This window comes from Lagenorhynchus albirostris, chromosome 6 (assembly GCF_949774975.1).
Source record: "Lagenorhynchus albirostris chromosome 6, mLagAlb1.1, whole genome shotgun sequence".
Taxonomy (NCBI): domain Eukaryota; kingdom Metazoa; phylum Chordata; class Mammalia; order Artiodactyla; family Delphinidae; genus Lagenorhynchus; species Lagenorhynchus albirostris.
In genome coordinates, this window is record NC_083100.1 from 78,609,225 (window position 1) to 78,625,122 (window position 15,898).

The following is a 15,898-nucleotide window of genomic DNA, read 5'->3' on the forward strand; positions in this document are numbered from 1 at the left end:
ATTATATATTAAACGACAGCATTTCAGTTACCTGCTTACTTATTTACTTACTTAATTAATTACTTTTTATAAATTAAGTTATATTTTCTATAGGAATTGATATACCTTGATAGAGTAGAAATTCATTTGGAGTCCAATATACTAATTTTTATAATGTCTTTGCTGCAATTTACTCAGAATTATGCAAATAGTTTATAAGGTGATGCAAATTAATCATAGAAACAGATAATAAAAACTATGTTCACCAAATCCTTAAGAAACTTTTCAGGAACCTTTGTTTGTATTCAAAGAATCCACCTATGAATAATCTAGATATAAACTACAATTTATTCCATTCTTAATTATCCCCAGAGCAGATCTCAAGACCATCCATTGGAAATACTTTGCTAGTTGTTTACTTAAAAATACTAAAAAACTTAGGTGTTACCTAGATTCAGAATGAATTTGGCTATTGCTTAATTTGTGATATAAATTCACTTTAATGCTTTAGTATTTCATACAATCTACCCTATCAAACTTCTGTCTGCCCTTCTTTTTCATGTAGTTCAAATATAAGGAGGCCTACGAGAAAGCCAAAGGCAAACAAATTGGATTTCTCAGTCTTCAGGATGATCCTAAACTGGTTCACTACATGAATGTAGCCAAAATACAGTCAGATCGTGAGTACAAAAAGGGCTATGAAGCCAGCAAGACCAAGTATCACACCCCCTTGGATATGTTCAGTGTGACAGCAGCCAAGAAATCTCAGGAGGTCGCCACCAACACCAACTACAGACAACCCTTCCACCACTACACCCTGCTGCCTGATGCCTTGAACGTGGAGCATTCCAGGAACGCGATGCAGATTCAAAGTGACGTATGTAGCAGTCATCAGATTGTCAGCATAAAATTAGTTATCCATTTCTAGCTGACGGCTAAGAAGAACTAGAAATCAGCAATTCCATTTACTCCATCCTAAACCTGGTTGGACTCACTGTAATTAGGGATCCTCTCCAGAATTTGGAGTTTTAGGATTTCACTCATTTGAACTATATATATAGTTTTCTTTAGTTATTATGTATATATATACTTAAACTTTGGAAGTTAGACCCAATATATGTTGTATTCTGTGAAAGACTAACAGGTCCAAATGGGTGCTATATAATATCCTTTCCATTGCAAAATTCTGTTAACGTTCCCCCCAAAAAAGTTAAATTTTTAAAGGAATTATTGGGTCAGGATTTTCTGTTCAAAACCACCATGAATACAATCACTTTGTAATTAATTTTTTTCTGAAGGATGGTAGGGAATAAAAAGCAGGTAGTTCTCCCAGTCCCCCCATCCTTTTTTTTTTTTTCCTCTTTTTAAAAATGAGCAAATCATCTGGTCAAAGAAACCCATGCCCTGACTCTTTCTGAAACGAGAATTTCCTTTTTCGTTGTGAAGAATCTGTACAAATCCGACTTCACCAATTGGATGAAAGGGATCGGCTGGGTGCCCATAGAGTCACCGGAGGTGGAGAAGGCAAAGAAAGCAGGAGAGATTCTTAGCGAGAAGAAGTACCGCCAGCACCCTGAGAAGCTAAAGTTCACATACGCCATGGACACAGTGGAACAAGCACTAAACAAAAGTAACAAACTGATTATGAACAAGGTAAGAACTCACCTGCTGGCCTCAGCCTCAGAACCCCTGCAGTGCTCAGACCATTGAACCAGGCAGTGCCACTTTGACCTTCATCAGCGTTTTCATCTTTCTGATGGTCGTGGTCGTGGCGGTGGTGGTAGGAGGGGGCAGTCTATAACCGTCATCGTGTCTAGAGAGCTCCCACTTATACCAACCCCAGGCTGTCTGTCAACCTCATGCTGAGTGTGTGCTAGAACCACGAAGCTCTATGTAATGTGTGGTTGGAGCAAGATAGCCTTTGTTGTTTCAGTGGAAGAGGGCTCCCTTGTTTGATGATTTTTAAAATCATGTGTCCAGTCTCATCAGCCCATCTTCTTGCTATTTCATTCATTTTCCAATATCAGATTTAACCTCTTCTACCATGGAGATGTGAGTCTCTTCCTCTTGATAGCACATTGCAGATTTGTCCTGCTGTACAGTCATGTGCCTGCCTTTCTTATTGTAGAGGCTCTACACTGAAAAATGGAACAAAGACAAGACCACCATTCACGTCATGCCTGATACTCCAGGCATTTTACTCTCCAGAGTCAACCAAATCACCATGAGTGATGTGAGTAGATTAACAACAACAACAAAGATGCAGGGAGTGGGGGGTGGTGGCAGGGGGAGGGAAGAGTTTGAAGGGAACTAGTAGTTGTGGAATATCTGTCTTCCGCATGACAACCACTTTAAAATTAGGGTCCCCATTCTAAGCGACTAACAAGATGCTGGTGTTTTTCTACTTCATCATTTAGAAACTGTACAAAGCTGGCTGGGAAGAAGAAAAGAAGAAAGGATATGATCTGAGGCCTGATGCCATCCCAATAAAGGCTGCAAGAGCCTCCAGAGACATTGCCAGTGATGTAAGTGCTTTCACTGATGCTTATTTAGTCTAAATGAGAAAAAGAGCAAATGAGCCAAGCTCATGTGTATGCAGGAGCTGTAATCAGCTCTGTCCAGTGTTGGTGGGACCACTGTTCCATGTAACACACAAGACACCTCCCTTCACCCAGTCCAAGGATGCTCTAATTATTTGTTCATCATTCAATGTAAAAAGTGACAGGGTCTTGTTAAAATAAGTTACTTTTAGAGTGCTTAAGTTGTTTATGGGCAATTCCTAGCAAACATAGGGATGTGATCTATGCACTTTACCCAGAAGATCCATTACCAAGCTCTTTCCTGAATGTAGAGGCGCACCATGAAAAGTGGTGCCTGCAGCCCTTTCCGCTGTTACACAGCAGAGTGGGAAAAGCTGCTTTTCTAAATAACCCTAAAACAACTTATTTACACATCACTTTGATTAACTCTAGATGATTTTTTCCCCTCATGGACTCAAGTCTGTCAAGAAATTTGAAGTAAAAATATTTTGCTCCTGGGGCTTCCCTGGTGGCACAGTGGTTGAGGGTCCGCCTGCCGATGCAGGGGACACGGGTTCGTGCCCCGGTCCGGGAGGATCCCACATGCTGCGGAGCGGCTGGGCCCGTGAGCCATGGCCGCTGAGCCTGCGCGTCCGGAGCCTGTGCTCCGCAACGGGAGAGGCCGCAACAGTGACAGGCCCGCGTACCGCAAAAAAAAAAAAAATTTGCTCCCAGTCCCCCCACCCCGCCAACAACTCCTCCCTTTGTAAGTTTAGAGTAGCTCTAAAACCCTACACCTATGACAAAGCTAATGGCACGTAGTGAATTATATTTTGTTCTCTTTCTTTCACTATCTTCATCACCATGTTTCTTTTCCATCCACAGTACAAGTACAGGCAAGCCTATGAACAAGCCAAAGGGAAACACATTGGCTTCCGGAGCCTAGAGGACGACCCCAAGTCGGTGCACTTCATGCAAGTGGCCAAGATGCAGTCAGACCGGGAGTACAAGAAGGCGTACGAGAAATCCAAGACATCCTTCCACACCCCGGCGGACATGCTCAGCATGGTGGCAGCCAAGAAGTCTCAGGAAGTGGCCACCAACACCAACTACAGGAACGTGATCCATGCCTACAACATGCTTCCTGATGCCATGAGCTTTGAATTGGCCAAAAACATGATGCAGATTCAAAGTGATGTACGTGACAGCCACAACATTTGCAGAGCATTTACTTTGGATAATAAGCAAATCATGAAAGACCATAAGTAATGACATTTTGAAAATCCTGAAAGAAATTCGTATGTAATTTCCCAATGAGGTGTTTCAGTTTTTACCTTAGGTTGAATTTATTTTTTTAAGGGATGAACCCTATCTATTATTGTTGTGAGCATTATTGGATGCTAGATCAGCCATAACACATGAAATTTGGTTTCAGAAAGAATGTGTTGAAGGAAATATATCTAGCAGAGAGAGTCAGAAGTATAAAAAGTTCCTGATTAAGGAGTAAGAGGTAAAACAGAAAGTCAGGTAACTTGAGAGCTACTGTTCCTCACTCCCAGCCAGCTTTCATTTCCAGCTTTATAATTGCCTATCTTACTTACTGATGAAATAGTAAGGAGGTGATGGCTGAAACAGCTATTGGAATAAATGTGAGGAAGGCACAGAGAGTGTAAAGCCAAGAATTGAGCTATAGAGGCCCTTTGGTGGCTGGGGAAAGTGAATATAAATTATGAACCAAATGCAGACCATGCCGAGCCTATATTTCTCTTTGGAAATGTAAGACATGAGCTATAGCTGGGGAGGTACATAAGTACCCAAATGAAAGCAACCGTGGTACAGTTATAGGGGGAAATGTCTGATTTGAGGGGAAAAAAATGAAATTTGCACAAAGTATCAGTGAGGTTTCTGGCATACCCGAAGGAGTTGTAACCATGGTGGCTGCTCAAAGCTTATAGCAAAAGAGAGAAATGGAGTCCTCTAAGTCTCCTGTTAACCAAGGGGACTTGGGGATTTTTGTAAGAAAGTTAGTCCAGCATGGTCACCTTTCTTGAGACAGTAGTCACATGGTAGATTGATCTATTTGGTATTTTTTAGCACTTTTTCTTTATGAAGGCATTGAGAGAAGCAAATAAATCACAAAGATATTGCTGCTTGTTTTAAATTCCTCATGCAAGGAAATGTAAAAAAAAAATAAAGTTTAGGGTTAAAAGTAATTAAAGTTGAATATACTATCAGTTGAAAACTGAAGTGGAACTTATGGAATATTAAATACCCGCTCACGGTTCTTGGAAGATTTGGTTTCTTCTCATCCTCGAACTTTTCCTCTTTTGCAGAATCAGTACAAAGCTGACTATGCTGACTTCATGAAGGGCGTTGGATGGCTCCCTCTGGGCTCCCTGGAGGCTGAGAAAAACAAGAAAGCCATGGAGATTATCAGTGAAAAGAAGTACCGCCAACACCCAGACACTTTGAAGTATTCCACCTTGATGGACTCAGTGAACATGGTTTTGGCCAAGAATAATGCAAAAATTATGAACGAAGTAAGTCTTTCAATAATGTAGTGTTTCATAAGCATCAGGAATAAGCCAGGCATAGCCTACATTTAATCTATAGGTTTTGATAACAGTTTTACAGCATCATAATTAATGTTTCCTGTACCTTGAAAAAGGGTCTTGTAGTTAAAAAAACAAACAAAAAAGATAGAAATTAGTCCTAATAAGTGCCCTCTCCAAATGCTCAGTGAACCACCCTACCTAATAGACATAACAAAATAAGTATGGACTCTTTTCTTTCGATGCAGATCTTGAAAATGAGTCCCATTTGTCTAAGGCGAAGTTAGTAGAAGCTCATTATGCTGAATCAGTAGACTGTAGGGCTGATGATAACAGCTGGGTGTTGCAGCCCACCCCTGCTTCCTTGCTCTTTTGATGGAATAAAAGAAAACTAGATTACATGGCTGTAGCAGCATTCTGAGCCAGGACCTTCTCTGGGCAATGCTGAGAGCGATAGCTCTCCACTAGTACTTCCCTGGATCATTAATGACTCCAGCCTTCAGAAAAGCCTTACTGTAGTTTGACATAATTAGCCATAATTTGATTTCAGGACCAACAAGTACATCACCCTTGGACATCTGTTTTTAAGTTGCAAAAATAAAATAATTGCAACAGCATTGGTTATATTTTGTGGATCATAATTAGAAATGCCATTGATTAACCAAAAAGGGGAAAAATAATTTGAATCTGAACATGAAACGGTTGCAGGAAATGATGTAGAAAGATAGAGCTGTATTACGCTAAGTCTCTGAGTAAATCCCCTGGAGTCTTCTGAGAAAGAATTTTGTCAAGAAGACCAACCTCTTTGGAAAGGACTTGTTGACACAAGGCAAAAGTCTCAGTGCCCCTTTTAAGACTTAGAATTTAAACCACCACAAACATACATTTACTTTTTAAATATTAAATTAAGCCTTTCATCTTTTCAGTGTTAAAGATTACCATTTTAAAATAATCATGCCAAGATGAGAATCACAGAAATAGCAAATGCTAACACTGAGAGATATCTTGGTGGTCATCAGGTTGAACCCCTTCCTTGCAGAGTTGAGGAAAGGGTGGCCCAGAGAGGCAAGGCACCTCCCTTAAAGACACACAGCAGGTCAATGACCTGGTCTGGACTAGAACCAGTACTCTAATGACTAACTATTGCTCTTTCCATTAGAATTGTGCTTCCAATACTATAATCACTAGCCACATGTGATGACAAATCTCAATAAATTAATATTAATAATTTGTTCTTCATTCACATTAGCTACATTTCAAGTGACTGATAGCCCCGTGTGGCTAGGGACTGTCGTGTTGATGACACAGATGACACAGGACATTTTCATCATTGCATAGTTCTGTTGGATCGTGCTGGTCTTGATCAGAAGTCAGAAAATTGGTTTTTGTAAATAAAATTTTATAGGAACACAGCCACAGCTATTCATCTGTATATCATCTGTGGCCACTTTTGCACTGCAACAGCAGAGCTGAGTAGTTCATAACAGAGATTCTGTGGCCCACAAAGCCTAACATTATTTACTATCTGGCTCTTTACATTTACTGACCCCTGATCTAGAAAAAGACTCTAGCAGAAGTTTTGCTTTTGTTTCTTAATCAAACCTGGCTAAAACAAAGAGATAGCATTTTTCACCTATAAGATTTGCAAAGATTAAAAAAGTTGTGTGATATACAGTATTGGAAAGGGAGTTAATGTAAACTTCTAAGCAACAGTTTTTGTTAATATTTGATAAAATTAAAACTTCAGTTGCCCAATACCCTTCAGAAATCCTCATGTATATGCAAAGATGTACACACATACATACACACGGTAATACTTTTTGCAGGTTAGGGTCCCCAAAAAGAGATGCTGAGATGGAATTTGGAGTACAGGGCATTTTTCAGGGATCAGTACCAATGAGGGGACTTGAGGATATGGGGAGGAGGAAGGGTAAGCTGTGACAAAATGAGAGAGTGGCATTGACATATATACACTACCAAACGTAAACTAGATAGCTAGTGGGAAGCAGCTGCATAGCACAGGGAGATCAGCTCGGTGCTTTGTGACCACCTAGAGGGGTGGGATAGGGAGGGTGGGAGGGAGGGAGACACAAGAGGGAAGAGATATGGGAACATATGTATATGTATAACGGATTCACTTTGTTATAAAGCAGAAACAAACACACCATTGTAAAGCAATTATACTCCAATAAAGATGTAAAAAAAAAAAAGGGGGGGGGCAAGAGGGGTCCGACTGTGATGCCAGCCCTACAAAGCCTATGCCAGTGCCCCAGAGGTCTCTTGAGTATATACGGCCTGCCGGACGTGTCCTGAACTGGGTGGAATGGCCAGGCCTTTGTACCACCACTCTGATGAGTAACTGGATGGCCACCAGGGAAGAGTGTGCTCTTAAGTGAGGCAACAAAACCTTGAAGCAAGTGACAGTTTGGAGGCTGTCTGCCAATAGTTGGTGCAACCAGTCCTTCCTTGAGTGAGTGTCTGGGTTGTACATCTCCAGGCCCACCACAAAGATCATGGCATCATTGCTTATAGTAGAAAAAAAACTGGAAACAACAAATTAAATGTCTATCAAAGGAGAACTGGTTAAATCAATTGGGTTACACCTCTTCATGGAATACTGCACAGCTCTTTAAATGAATGAAGTAAATTATTAAGAGGGCTAAAAGATGTCTAACCTATAATATTAAGTAAAAAAGCAAGATGTAAAACATGTTTTATATAACCTCATTTATATTAAAAAAAAAGGACTATATGTCGACTTTAATACGCATAGAAAATTTTAGGATGGAGATGCTATATCCAGGCTATAAAATAGGAAGGCAGGACATTTTACTTTCCATCTGACATCCTCTCCACTGTCTTGTTTGAATGAGCACCTTTTTCCTTTAAATTTTTTAAAAATAAGAGCCAGCTAATAAAAATACATAAAATATTGATATTTGTGTACAATAATATATATGTACTGACTTCCTTTAAAACTTTTAAATACTAACTTCCATTGCTTTTTTCTTCTCTTTCTTTTCTTTCTTTTTTCCTTCCTTTCTTCCTTCCTTCCTTTTTTCTTTTTTTTTTTTCTTTCCAGCACCTCTACAAACAAGCATGGGAGGCTGACAAGACCAAAGTCCACATCATGTCTGATATCCCCCAGATGATTCTGGCAAAGGCAAATACAATTAATATGAGTGATGTGAGTATAATTCCTCCAGTTGTCATCTTTCTTTCCTACCTATTTGAACCAATAAAAACAAATTAACTAATTAATGGCTCGATTTTGAGAATGACTGTTTTGACAGTGAGTGGGAACCCACAAATGAGAATCTTTCTAATCTGGCTTTGCTAAGAGTAGGAGTAGGCCTGTTGATGGGACAGCAGTTAGGAATTCGAAGGGCAGTTGGATTTTGTTCTAGGAGTAGGTACTTCTTATCAAACTAAGAGAAGTAAAGAGAGTGGTTTAGAGCCCAGGATAAGAGATAAGGAAAGAGTGAATCCCAGGACTTTCTCAAAGAGTCCCTCTACCAAGCTTTTGAAATGATTCTAAAGAGACAGTCTTGGGAAAAGTTAAATGGAAAGGGAAGAATAACATTTTGAAGAATTTAGGTCAAGCCCCGTAAGGAATTTAGGTCAAGCCCCGTAAGGAATGTAATGTTCTAACTTACTATTAGAAACTTCATAGGTGTTTTATTTCACTTCCTTTCTCATCCTAACCAGTTGCCAGGAAACCCTCAAATCCTACCAGTTTTTTTTAAAAAAGATTTATTATTTATTTATTTATAATAAATGCCGCATCGTGTCTTAGTTGCGGCACGCGGGATCTTCATTGAGGCGTGCGAGCTCTTCGTTGCAGCACACGGGCTTCTCTCTGGTTGTGGCATGTGGTTTTCTCTCCTCTAGTTGTGGCTTGCAGGCTCCAGGGTGGGTGGCTCTGTAGCCGTGGCACATGGGTTCCAGAGCGCATGGGTTCTGTATTTTTGCCGCTTGCAGGCTCTCTAGTTGAGCTGTGCGGGCTCAGTAGTTGTGGCATGCAGGCTTAGTTGCCCCATGGCATGTGGGATCTTAGTTCCCTGACCAGGGATCAAACCCGGGTCCCCTGCATTGGAAGGTGGATTCTTTACCACTGGACCCCAGGGAAGTCCCTCTACCAGTTTTTTTCTTTTGTTTGTTTGAATTACACAGGGATTTGGAATTGTTGACTTCTTTTTGAATTGTAGTATCCACACAGTTATATACATAAAAGTGTCAATTGCAAAACAGTGAAGTCTTTTGATTTAAGAACATGGCTATTTTGTATTCTTCTCTTGACTCTTATTTGACAAAATGCATCAGTAAGAATCTACTGGGCTTTCACATTTTTAAAAAGCATATTTACAACCTAATAGAGACGAGTAGCTCTTATTTTTTCTGGTGGTTTTTTGAAGATGTTTTAATTTGTAATAGATTTTGTTTTCAAACACAGTTATGTTACTTGTGAGAGCATTTAGCCCTTGAACCACCAATGAAGCATTCTGCTGAAAGATTAAAAAAAAAAAAAAAGATGCTGCAATGCCAGTTTACTCTTTTAAAATAAACCCAGACTTTCCTATTTAGAAGAAAACTATTTCCTTTGCCTCTCTTTCCAGAAACTCTACAAACTTTCTTTGGAAGAGTCTAAAAAGAAAGGGTATGATCTCAGAACTGATGCCATTCCTATCAAAGCTGCCAAAGCCTCAAGAGATATTGCAAGTGATGTAAGTCTGAAGGAAAGCGATCACCTGACTGGGGGTTTCTAATCTACCAAAATAATAAGGGCTGAGTTTTAGAAACATTGAGTGAATAAAATATGAGAAAGAAAGCATGCCTGCTAACAATAGTCCCATTCTGTTCTGTGAATGCTTCTTAGCCTTGCTCTTGTGTTTTCTCTGGTATTCTGAAAAAACAGAATGTCAGCTACATTATGACCACCTTTGTACTCCATCACCAAGGCTATGGCCAGTAGAAATCGAAAGCCCTTCACTAAGTTTTCTTAACACTTGTGTTGTTCTTGCCTCCTGCCTCTTAGGCTCTGTCTTCCCAACAGGATGTCCCAGGAAGTGGTGTGCTGGGGGTCCTGATCTTTTGTGCTCATGATAGCTGATTATTAAATAATCATGAATTTTGCAAACCAGTTGTTAAACTATTGATAGCTTGATATCAACTATAGTGGGAGAACTTACACCACAGAAATTGGCAAACAGTACAAATCAGGGCTTTTTTCCCCCAGAGAGCTGGTGTGCCAACACACCATTGCCATAACACATCACCTTTATGAAACTCAATTCTTTCATTTGATTGTTTTCACAAGAAATCTACTCACAGTGAACATTTAATGATTTGGGGGTAATGAGAGGAGCACATTCAGAGCACTCGTTCCTTAGCCATCTCCCAGGTCTACTTTCTCTTTCCTCTTCCATCTCTGCTCTTCATTTTTCCTACCTACCCATCCCTATCCCACTCCTACATTGTCCTGAGGACTCCAGACTTCTCCCTCTATTGTGCTGGAGTCATTTGGCTCTCCCAGCTCCTAACCCCTAAGTTGTACACCCGAACCCACAAGAGATAGGCAGAATAAGAAGTTTTCCATGCATCAGGATCTCCCCATGAAAGAGGGAACTTGGTGATAAATAGTAAAATTTCTTCCCCATTATACCAGAGTAGAGAGTCTTAAAAGAAAAAAACCTCCACAAATATAAAGCTGCCCTAAAATTGTACTGTGTATCTCATAACTAAGCTTCTTCTCATCAGTGAAAGACTGGTTGGATGATTTTTCAGGGCAACATTAAACTGCTTAGAACATTCTGCTTTTTTTCCTCTCATTTGCTGTACACTTATTACCTACTAAATGTTCTTTAACAACAGGGTATGTGTGAAAATCTGGGTGGTGTATCATCACAAGATCCATGTTCTAAGCTTTAATGACTTTAGCAAGTCACTCACCCCTCTGGCCTCAGCTTACTGTTCTCTAAAATGGGGGCAGTAACAATAACCTTGCTGTCTACCTCACAAGGTATAGTTGTGATGATCAGCTTACACAAATAAATGTGAAAAAAGTGTTTTGTGAACTGTAGAATTCTATAAAAGTATCCGTTTTTATGAAATACAGAATATTGACACTAGAATGATTTCTGGTCAAGGGAATTGCTCTGAATAAATATTCAAATTTTTCTTCACAGTATAAATACAAACACAATTATGAAAAGGAGAGGGGGAAGATGGTTGGTTTCCGCAGTCTTGAGGATGATCCCAAATTAGTCCATTCCATGCAAGTGGCCAAGATGCAATCTGATCGGGAGTACAAGAAAAACTATGAGAAAACCAAGACCAACTACCACACCCCTGCCGACATGCTCAGTGTCACGGCCGCCAAGGATGCCCAAGCCAACATCACCAACACCAACTACAAGCACCTGATTCACAAGTACATCCTCCTTCCAGACTCCATGAACATCCAGCTGTCCAAGAATATGAATCACATACAGAGTGATGTAAGGCTCTCTTCTTTCTGAGTGATGGTTGCATTCTTAGCATGAGAATGGAGATTACAGGCTCCTGTGCCACAGTTTTGTATCTAAATTGATAAGGTAAAGTAGAATGTGCTTCTTCTCTTTATAGAATGAATATAAGCAGGACTACAATGAATGGTACAAAGGGCTTGGCTGGAGTCCGGCTGGTTCCCTGGAAGTGGAGAAGGCCAAGAAAGCAACTGAAAATGCCAGTGATCAGAAATACCGCCAGCACCCTAGCAACTTCCAGTTTAAGAAGCTGAATGACTCCATGGACATGGTTCTTGCCAAGCAGAATGCACATACCATGAACAAGGTAGACAGAACACCTATCCTTCCTTGTAGCTCCCAGCCAGACAGGGCTAGCAGTCTCTGGTTCTTGTTTGGGAAATTTAATTTGGGCCCACCACTTCTATGCAGTGGCAAACAGAACCAGAGCACTCCCCTACACCATATTCTTCTGCTCCCAACCTCTTATTTTTATTTTACTTGCCCTTCTAATTAAGTTAGAAATTATTTGTTCTTTTAAATTATTTTTTTAAGTCTGAGTTTATTTTTGGTGTCTTTTCTGAATCATATACTACTTTAGTTACTAAGTTAACTTAATCTAATTCAAATTGAGTGCATTCAAATATTGTTATATTTTTTCTTTCTTGTTTGTCCTAAAAAGTTATTAAATTTTAAATGTATGCTTTTTAACTTTCTAGTACCTATACACCGTTGATTGGAACAAAGATAAAACCAAGGTTCATGTGATGCCAGATACACCAGATATTTTACAAGCCAAGCAAAATCAAATACACTACAGTCAGGTAAAGCTACATAAAAATTTTGCTTGAAACTAATTGAACGTTTTAAATGATGGCGTGGTATATCATTGATGTAAACGCTGAAGCAGTGGAAATGAATGACTCAAACTGGCTAGCGTAGGGATGTTGCAGTTTATGGTGGTTTAAAGCAAGCGCTTCAGCTGTGATTATATATCCCATGGAGTAGGCATTGTGCCTGTTTTATTTCAGTACTCATTGTGCGTGGCGCAGTATAGAAAATTGATTAATAGCTGTTGGAAGAAAAAATTGCACCAAACAGACCTGGTATGAGCTTTGGCTTTGCCATTTATGAATTGTGTAATATTGGGTCTAAACCTTAATTTCCTCATCCCTAAAACTGGGACCGTACAAGTGCCTATGACATTGAATTGCTGTGAGGACCAAATGAGAAATTCCATGAAGGGCTCTCATCACAGTGCCTGGCACATAGTAAGCACTGGATGGCCTTCAGCTATTTTTATTATTGTCCAGTTTTAACATATGTGCATCCATTCAATAAATTTGATTCAAAAAGATTAACTTTGGGCTTCCCTGGTGGCGCAGTGGTTGAGAGTCCACCTGCCTATGCAGGGGACACGGGTTCGTGCCCCGGTCCAGGAAGATCCCACATGCCGTGGAGCAGCTGGGCCCGTGAGCCATGGCCACTGGGGCCTGCGCATCCGGAGCCTGTGCTCCGCAGCGGGAGAGGCCACAGCAGTGAGAGGCCTGCGTACCACAAAAAAAAAAAAAAAAAAAAAAAAAAAAAAAAAGATTAACTTATTTATTGCACTTTACAAAAGGCATTTCATTATCTATTACTTTTATCATTTAGATAATTAAAATATGTTACCTGACCCTTTTTTTAAAAAATCAATTTAACATCTGTAATCAAAATAGTGAGCCTAGACTGTATTTAACCGCAAAGGGAATCTACCTAATATACTTGATATGACCATATTGTGTCTGAACAGAAAAGGACATGATCAACTGTACTACCAAGGGGGTGGGGAGTGAGTCTCAGAGGCAAAAAAAAAAAAAAAAGAAGCCAGATCATGTGATGCTAAGTCATTGCTCTATTAAACAGCTTGCTTTGTTTTTATCCATATCTTCAGAGATAAGATAGATGATGTTAAAATCTGCTGTCTACTCTTTAGGTACACTTTTGTTCAATAATCTGCTTGGGTTTTAATATACACTGAATAATGCTAAATAATTTCTTTAATTTTCAGAAACTCTATAAACTTGGATGGGAAGAAGCTTTGAAGAAAGGCTATGATCTCCCAGTTGATGCAATTTCTGTACAATTGGCCAAAGCTTCAAGAGACATTGCTAGTGATGTAAGTATTGTTTGACTTCTATGAGGATATACTGTTATCTGAATCCAGTACCTTAATGCTGGTAATGATTTTCACAGATAGGCCCTACCTTTCAAAATGTAATGCCGTCCCCTTCATCTTCTCCTACCCTCTTCACTTACCCCAAATTCACTCTTGTTTCTCACTGATCGAATATCAAAAAAGGGGCTGCCTGGACAGAGACTGAGCCAGAGGACCTACAAGGTGCATTACACTAAGACATGATGTTTCTAGACATTACAAAAGTACCAGAGATTTCCGTTTTCCCCTGCTTACCTGCAAATAATTTTTCTGACTTCTATTTGTCTATTTTAGATAAATTCAAAGTGCCAGATAATAAATAACCTCAACAACCTAATGTTAATAGATTTTTCTTTGCACATATTTAAAATTAGCTTCCAATTCTTTCTATTTAGTCCATCCTTGCATTTGCATAATTATAATAAATTGGCTCAGGGTATAGAAAATACAGAAGGTGGCAGGAATTTAGGTTTAAGATCCAGAAGACCTAACTTTCCCCTGGATATCTGGTCGAAAGTTAGTAAAACAAGGCTATTCACTCTCCAAGGCAACTTCTTTTTTTTTTTTTTTTGGCCACACACAGTTTGTGGGATCTTAGTTCCCTGACCAGGCATTGAACCCCAGGCCATGGCATTGACAGCGCCGAGTCCTAACCACTGGACAGCCAGGGAATTCCCAAGGCAACTTCTATTTATGATTGGAAAGGGTAGTAAATTTGATAAATAAACTGGATATAGTTCCTATTGATCAATTAAATTTTTATAAGTATTCAACTTAGATATTCTGCAAACACTAAAACATATAATTTTGTTAACACCAAAAATTAAACACCAAAAATTCAGAGAACTTTGGTTATAGAGAATAAATTACCAGAATTTCATAGGGAAGCACAACCTCTTAATCAAAATCTTTGAAACAAAGCAAAACAAGGATTTGGTTTGGAGAGAAAGCATGTCTAAAGGCAGAATCTGACATAAAGAAGATGTGGTACATATATGCAATGGAATATTAGTCATAAAAAAGAGTGAAATAATGCCATTTGCAGCAAAGACCTAGAGATTGTTATACTGAGTGAAGTTAAGTCAAACAGAGAAGGAGAAATATCGTATGATATCACTTATATGCGGAATCTAAAAAGAAATGATACAAATGAACGTATTTACAAAACAGAAACGGACTCACAGACTTAGAGAGTGAACTTATGGTTACTGGGGGGAAGGGGGGAGGGAAGGGATAGTTAGGGAGTTTGGGATTGACATGTACAGACTGCTATTTTTAAAATGGATAACCAACAAGGACCTACTGTTTAGCACAGGGAACTCTGCTCAATGTTATGTGGTAGCCTGGATGGGAGGGCAGTCTGGGCAAGAATGGATACATGTTTATGTATGGATGAGTTGCTTTGCTGTACACCTGAAACTATCACAACATTCTTAATGAGCTATACTCCAATATTAAAAAGGTTAAAAAAAATAAAGACAGAATCTGACAATAAATTCTAAGAATATAAGGGAAGTTTCTCTCTAATTCAGTTAATCTGTGGCATTCCAGAAGTGCTGAGAATTAATTAGATGACGTGTTATTACCCACCCTCGGGCTTGCAGGTCAGTACTTCATTAAAACGAATAGATGTGGTAATGAACCTAAAGCAGTAGTGATGCTTGAATGGTCCCGGAAAGTAAACTCATTTTCATTTAATGTTAGTGCTCCCCATGAGGTAATGATAGTTTAGGAAATTAAATTGTGTCAATACTTTCGTAACAACACAATATTTGATAGTACCTAATTTCTTTTCACGTAAATCTGTTAGAAACTTTCGAAATCGTACCCTAAAATTAAATTACCTATAAATGAATTTCCCACCATTGTAGAGATTGTATCTCCTCTCAGTTTCAAATGGTTCTTGTATCTATACAATCTAAGGAGAGTAGAGCTATTTTTTATGAGTACTCAATTTAATAAATTAGAATCATAGAATTTAGAGTTAGAAGATAACTTAAAGGTTATTTAATCTAATCTCCCACTCAGCATCCTACCTCCTCTCCATTCCAACTGGTCTCTGGATACTTACAAATATAAGAATTTTTGTGTCCTTCAGGGCAGGTTGTTTCCTTGCTGGATCATCTCTAATTGACGTTATCTATTTCC

The 15,898-nt window shown here is 39.2% G+C and overlaps 1 protein-coding gene across 34 annotated transcripts in view; it reads left to right on the forward strand.

Annotated features, from left to right (window-relative positions):
* NEB (nebulin) overlaps nucleotides 1-15,898 on the forward strand; it is a 226,748-nt gene that overhangs the window by 63,481 nt on the left and 147,369 nt on the right. For all 34 annotated transcript variants that reach the window (XM_060152928.1, XM_060152894.1, XM_060152905.1 and 31 more), the window contains exons 34-45: nucleotides 545-856; nucleotides 1,426-1,632; nucleotides 2,108-2,212; nucleotides 2,397-2,504; nucleotides 3,384-3,695; nucleotides 4,832-5,038; nucleotides 8,133-8,237; nucleotides 9,667-9,774; nucleotides 11,236-11,547; nucleotides 11,675-11,881; nucleotides 12,273-12,377; nucleotides 13,604-13,711. In XM_060152928.1, coding sequence (XP_060008911.1) covers nucleotides 545-856; nucleotides 1,426-1,632; nucleotides 2,108-2,212; nucleotides 2,397-2,504; nucleotides 3,384-3,695; nucleotides 4,832-5,038; nucleotides 8,133-8,237; nucleotides 9,667-9,774; nucleotides 11,236-11,547; nucleotides 11,675-11,881; nucleotides 12,273-12,377; nucleotides 13,604-13,711 — 2,196 coding nt within the window. The remainder of the gene's footprint in view (nucleotides 1-544; nucleotides 857-1,425; nucleotides 1,633-2,107; nucleotides 2,213-2,396; nucleotides 2,505-3,383; nucleotides 3,696-4,831; nucleotides 5,039-8,132; nucleotides 8,238-9,666; nucleotides 9,775-11,235; nucleotides 11,548-11,674; nucleotides 11,882-12,272; nucleotides 12,378-13,603; nucleotides 13,712-15,898) is intronic.